Raw genomic sequence first — 5,687 nt, 5'->3', positions numbered from 1 at the left:
GCCAGGGAAAACACCGATTCAGGTATTACACGAATACGGCATGAAGACCAAGAACATCCCAGTTTATGAATGTGAAAGATCTGATGTGCAAATACATGTGCCCACATTCACCTTCAGAGTAACCGTTGGTGACATAACCTGCACAGGTCTGTATACACAGTTAACCTGGATCACCGAGTGGGTTGGCAGTCAATACTTGGTGTTGCTTTTCAGTTCGGAAAAGTGCTCTTTTTGCCAGACAGCTGTGAGGAACAGGTTCTGAAACTGAGACCTCTCATCTCCGGTCGTTAGGGCTTTTCAGCTTCATCTGATTCTCTTCCTAATTTTCTCTTCCCCAGATACCAAAGAAGCTCAGAAACTAAAAAGTTACCCAGCCATCCTGCACGACTCTTGTCATACCCCATGATCCTCCTAGGGTTCTTCTAAGAATTAGAGGGAAGCAGAAAAGTTTCTTGGAGCAGTCATAGCTGGGTCCCTAGGTACTGTGAAGTTTCATAGATTATAGCAGATACCAGCAGGCATGACCCCAGAATTTTCTGCACGTCTCTCCTCTCTTTATGGACTCATTTGGCACTTTAGGTCCATTGTACCACTTTTGATTCTGTATCCAAACAAAATGAGGAAGGGGAGAAGGTCCTCATACATTATATTGCATAATAACTTCTAGTTTTTGAACCGTTAATTTTTGTATTTTGTATATTATCCACTTTTTAAACAAGAAGAAACAGGTGCAGAGAGATTATAAGTAACATGCCTGTAGCAATGAAGTCACATAGCAATGAAATTTTAAAGTTCATGCTTTCTTTTGGTCTGTGAGCTTGAGCAAATGATAACTAAAGTTGCTCATTTGTAAATGTGGACATTATTTTTCTTATGTATCTATTTAATTGCAAACACAATTGGATGCTAAATTTAATTTGGAAGGATGCCAAGAAAAAAATTTAGTAGGAAGGTTCAAGTTCTGCCATCTGGTAAATCTGACGGCAGCATTTGTTTGTGTCCCTGGAAGTTTGGAGTCCTTTATTTTAATTGACGCCACTTTAAGAAAAGTTTAAAACTTTTTGTGTGAGGCAGTTGCATTGTAGGTGCTGGCCGGAAGGGTCCCCATGGGAACCATAGAGTCAACACTGCATTACTTACTTTAGCTAGTCTATTTCTAGAAAATCAGGAAGAATTCAAGAAAAAGGAGGCTTTTTCCCTCTCAATGTGTTTTAGACCCCAAATTAACAACCTATGGCAACCGTTCTGCCTACGCCCTCTTCTCACACTACCGTGGCTTCCTGTGCAAGCTTATCTGCCTCCATGGCTTCCGATACTATCTAAAGGCTAATAATTCTGAAATGTCTGTCTACATCCCAAGCCCAGTTACAGAATAGTTTATCAGTCTGTGCTTGCTGAGCATCTTTGCTTGGATGACACAGAGGCCCCTCAAGCCTCTCATTGTCCCAAACTGAATCCATCTTTGCCCTCAAACCCATTCTTCCTGCATTCCCTTTCTCTGTAAAGGCTCCACAATCACCTAGTTCAGTAGAAATGTGGGTTTTGTCTTCCTAACTACTTCCCATCTCCCTCCCTCTTGTCCTGTCTGTTATTAAACTCCATCCGTTGGAGTTTAATAATCCACTAAATAGCCACTGAATCTGTCTGCTTCTCTCTCCTGGCCATTGCCACTGCGTAGGCGACCATCATCTCTCACTTGGATTGTAGCTGCATTCTTGTAGCTACATGTTTACCTTCTAGTCTTGTGATGTCCTTTTGTCACATGACATCCAGTGTTCATCCTTTTTTTTTTTTTGAGACGGTCTCATTCTGTCGGGGAGTGCAGTGGCATGATCATAGCTCACTGCAGCCTCAATCTCCTGGACTGGAGCAATCCTCCTGCCTCAGCCTCTTGAGTAGCTGGGACTACAGGTGCACACCACCATGCCCAGCTAATTTTTCTGATTTTTAATAGAGACAAGGTCTCAGTGCGTTGCCTAGGCTGGTCTTGAACTCTTGGCGTCAAACAATCTTCCCACCTCAGCCTCTCAAAGTGTTGGGATTACAGGCGTGAGCCACCTCACCCACCCTTAACAACCAGTATTCTTTCTAGCATTCATATGTCTTCCTCTTCTCAAAATCCATTCAGTGGTTTCCCTGTAACCCTCTGGATAAACACATGTTTTTTGTTTGTTTGTTTCCGAGACGGAGTTCCACTCTTACACCCAGGCTTGAATGAAGTTGCACGATCTCAACTCACTGCAACCTCTGCCCCCTGGATTCAAGCGATTCTCCTGGCTCAGCCTCCTGAGTAGCTGGGATCACAGGTGCCTGCCACCACGCCCGGCTAATTTTTGTATTTGTAGTAGAGACGGGGTTTCGCCATGTTGGCCAGGCTAGTCTCGAACTCCTGACCTTAGGCGATCCACCCGCCTCAGCCTCCCAAAGTGCTAGGATTATAGGCGTGAGCCACTGAGCCCAGCGCAATACCATGTTTCTTAACATGACTTACAGCCTTCCTTCTTACACTTTAGCCAAAGCCAACTACTTGGGATTCTTGAGAACACTGTGCTGTATGTTGCCTTTGAGCCTTTGCAGGTGCTCTTTTTCTCTGCCTAGAATGCTCTTCCTACTCCCCCATCTCTCTTCACTTTATTAGCTGTTACTCATCATTTAGGTCTCCATTTAGTTATCTCTTCCTTCATGAAACCTTTCTGAATCCTTACAAAGAGTCGGAGAGCCGCTGCTTTTATGTGCTCCCCTACAGCCTGCACTTAGGCTTGTTGTAACATATCCCATTCCATATTTCAGGTGCCTATTAACAGACAAAAATCCCACAGCAGGCTGTTGACTCTTGAGGGCAGGGCCCCTGTATGCTATATCCCTAATACCTCTGTTAGCAGATAAATATATGGTTTGTGTGTCTTCTCACACTTGAGTGCCACACTTAAAACTTATCCCATGAGGGTATGGGAGTTTGAACTTAAAAGGAAAAAGATTGAATTTATCATATGCCATTGCGATTGCTTACTGAAATTAGACATCGGTCTTATCCCCGGTCCCAACTTAGCTACCCATGCAGAAGATACAGACTGTCCAGAAGATGCATAACAAGCTGTCTCCTTACTCCATAAAACACTTTCCTGTTGTACCCAACACATAATCATGACTGCTCAGCCTAGCAGAGCAGTTTGATACACTATAGGACAGGCTATTTGAATAAAATTATGCACATTTTGCTGTCAGTTCTGCTGTAAATGGTTCCTTTAAAAGAAACTTCTTGTTGCAGAAGAATTTCCCCTCCAGGAATAAAGGAAGAGTAAAATACTAAGCTGCATTTCTTCAGAGGTGTGACACGGTCTACTTTATTACCATGTTATGTAATAAACATATATAATGTAGAAATAAGGATTTTTATGCAGGTATGCATAGAATTAAATATATAGAACTTTAAAAGTTATTTTTTGAAATATTTTTCACATGGTGAGTATTTTATTAGTGTGTAACCACATGTAGTGTATATTTTTATTACCTAGTATGTGTATGTAAAATCTATAGTGACTTTGTTTTGTGTTTTGAAAACATCTCTGTAAGCTGCACATTTTTGTAGGAGATAAAGACTTCTTTTTTTAAATCTTATTCAGGTGAAGGTACAAGTAAGAAGCTGGCGAAACATAGAGCTGCAGAGGCTGCCATAAACATTTTGAAAGCCAATGCAAGTATTTGGTGAGCTAAATTTCTTTGTATTCAGCAGCTCAAAAATATCATGGCTGAGGTAAGATTAAAAATTTAAACATGCTTACAAAAGCAACAAAGTGAACAGTTGTTAGCATCCTACCTCTCTAATTATATTTCCTTATGAAGACTTATCATCCATGAAAGAAAACTTTATTGAATCAAATCCAGCAGGTAGCTGTTAAATGAAGGCGCTCATGAATTAGGCTTTACTGTTTTTTTTTTTTTTTTTTTACATGGGGTGCAACAGTAGAAAATCAGTGCTTCTTGCAAATATTAATATTAACATTTTGTATTTAGACTTTGATTATTTCTACATTGAAGACAACAAAGTGTGAGATGGAGAAAGATCCACTAAAAGTACTCTTTTAGGAATTATAATTTTGAAGAAGCAGGCAGAGGTTTTCTTTTATTATATAATATATACCAAAAGAAGAGAATGTTAAGTGGGATATTCTTGACATATCTTTCCAAAGTAAGATTTTTTACTACTATAGGTGTTTCTGGATAGAATATTGGTCCTGGAGCATCTCACGTATTATAGTAGTGTCCACTGGACATACTCTGGAGCTTGGCATATTTTCAAGTTCTTCTTGTGCATGCACTCACATTAGCCTGAAGTACGATCTGGTGTAATCTGCTTATAGCTGACAGTAGAGACCCAGGGAATTTGGGATGGGTTTTTTGTTCCTAGTCATAGAAAGGCTTTTGGATTAGGGGTGTAGTTAGGTTCTCATGTAGTATTCCTCTCTTTTTGTAAATCATTCTAAACCATTTGGGTAGTTAAGAACTAACCAGTGACAAGAACTAACCAGTGACACGGCAACCCTCTAGATAAGCAGCTGCCCAAGATAAGCCTTGCATTTTGCAAGATGATGCTTCATTCTCTAGCGTCATGCATTATAATTGATCTATGCCAGGCTGGGCGGGGTGGCTCACGCCTGTAATCCCAGCACTTTGGGAGGCTGAGGTGGGTGGATCACTTGAGGCCAGGAGTTCAAGACCAGCCTGGCCAAGATGGCAAAACCCCGTCTCTACTAAAAATACAAAAATTAGCCAGGCATGGTGGCAGGCGCCTGTAATCCCAGCTACTTGGGTGGCTGAGGCACAAGAATCACTTGAACCCGGGAGGCAGAGATTACAGTAAGCTGAGATTGCGCCACTGAACTCCAGCCTGTGAAACCCAGTCTCAAAGAAAAACAAGGCCAGGCGTGGTGTCTCACATCTGTAATCCTGGCACTTTGGAAGGCCAAGATGGGCAGTCACTTGAGGTCAGGAGTTTGAGAACAGCCTGGCCAACATGGTGAAACCCTGTCTCTACTAAAAATACAAAAATTAGCTGGGCATGGTGGCGGATGCTTGTAATCACCGCTATTCAGGAGGCTGAGGCAAGAGAATCATTTAAACCTGGGAGGTGGAGGTGGCAGTAAGCCAAGATCGTGCCACTGCACTCCAGCCTGGGGAAAAGAGCAAGACTGTACCTTAAAAAAAAAAAAGAAAAAAGGGAAGGAAAAAAACATTAAAAAATGGGATTATAGAAAATCAGCAAAGGGAGAATTTGAGATACTTCGGTGGGTTAAGTAGGCATTTTGACAACATGGCTTCTCCTTTGGCATATTTAATGGACATCATTAAGATAACACTTTTTTTTTTTTGAGACGGAGTTTCACTGTGTCACCCAGGCTGGAGTGCAGTGGCGTGATATCGGCTCACAGCAAACTACATCTCTTGGGTTCAAGTGATTCTCCTGCCTCAACCTCCTGAGTAGGTGGGATTACAGGCATGCGCCACCATGCCAGGTGAATTTTTGATTTTTTTTGTTGTTTTTGTTGTTGTTTTTTTTTGAGACGGAGTCTTACTCTGTTGCCAGGCTAGAGTGCAGTGACGCACTTGGCTCACTGCAACCTCTGCCTCCCAGGTTCAAGCGATTCTCCTGCCTCAGCCTCCCGAGTTGCTGGGACTACAGGTGCACG

General features: G+C 42.0%; 1 protein-coding gene across 1 annotated transcript in view; it reads left to right on the top strand.

Annotated features, from left to right (window-relative positions):
- The window catches only part of PRKRA (protein kinase, interferon-inducible double stranded RNA dependent activator), a 23,212-nt gene that overhangs the window by 561 nt on the left and 16,964 nt on the right, over positions 1 to 5,687 (top strand). The window contains exons 2-3 of the mRNA XM_011944047.1: positions 1 to 146; positions 3,624 to 3,705. The exon at positions 1 to 146 is cut by the window's left edge and continues 20 nt beyond it. Coding sequence (XP_011799437.1) covers positions 1 to 146; positions 3,624 to 3,705 — 228 coding nt within the window. The remainder of the gene's footprint in view (positions 147 to 3,623; positions 3,706 to 5,687) is intronic.

The sequence above is a fragment of the Colobus angolensis genome, unplaced genomic scaffold (genome assembly GCF_000951035.1).
Source record: "Colobus angolensis palliatus isolate OR3802 unplaced genomic scaffold, Cang.pa_1.0 Scaffold224, whole genome shotgun sequence".
Lineage (NCBI taxonomy): Eukaryota > Metazoa > Chordata > Mammalia > Primates > Cercopithecidae > Colobus > Colobus angolensis.
This window is presented reverse-complemented; position numbering and strand designations above follow the sequence as displayed.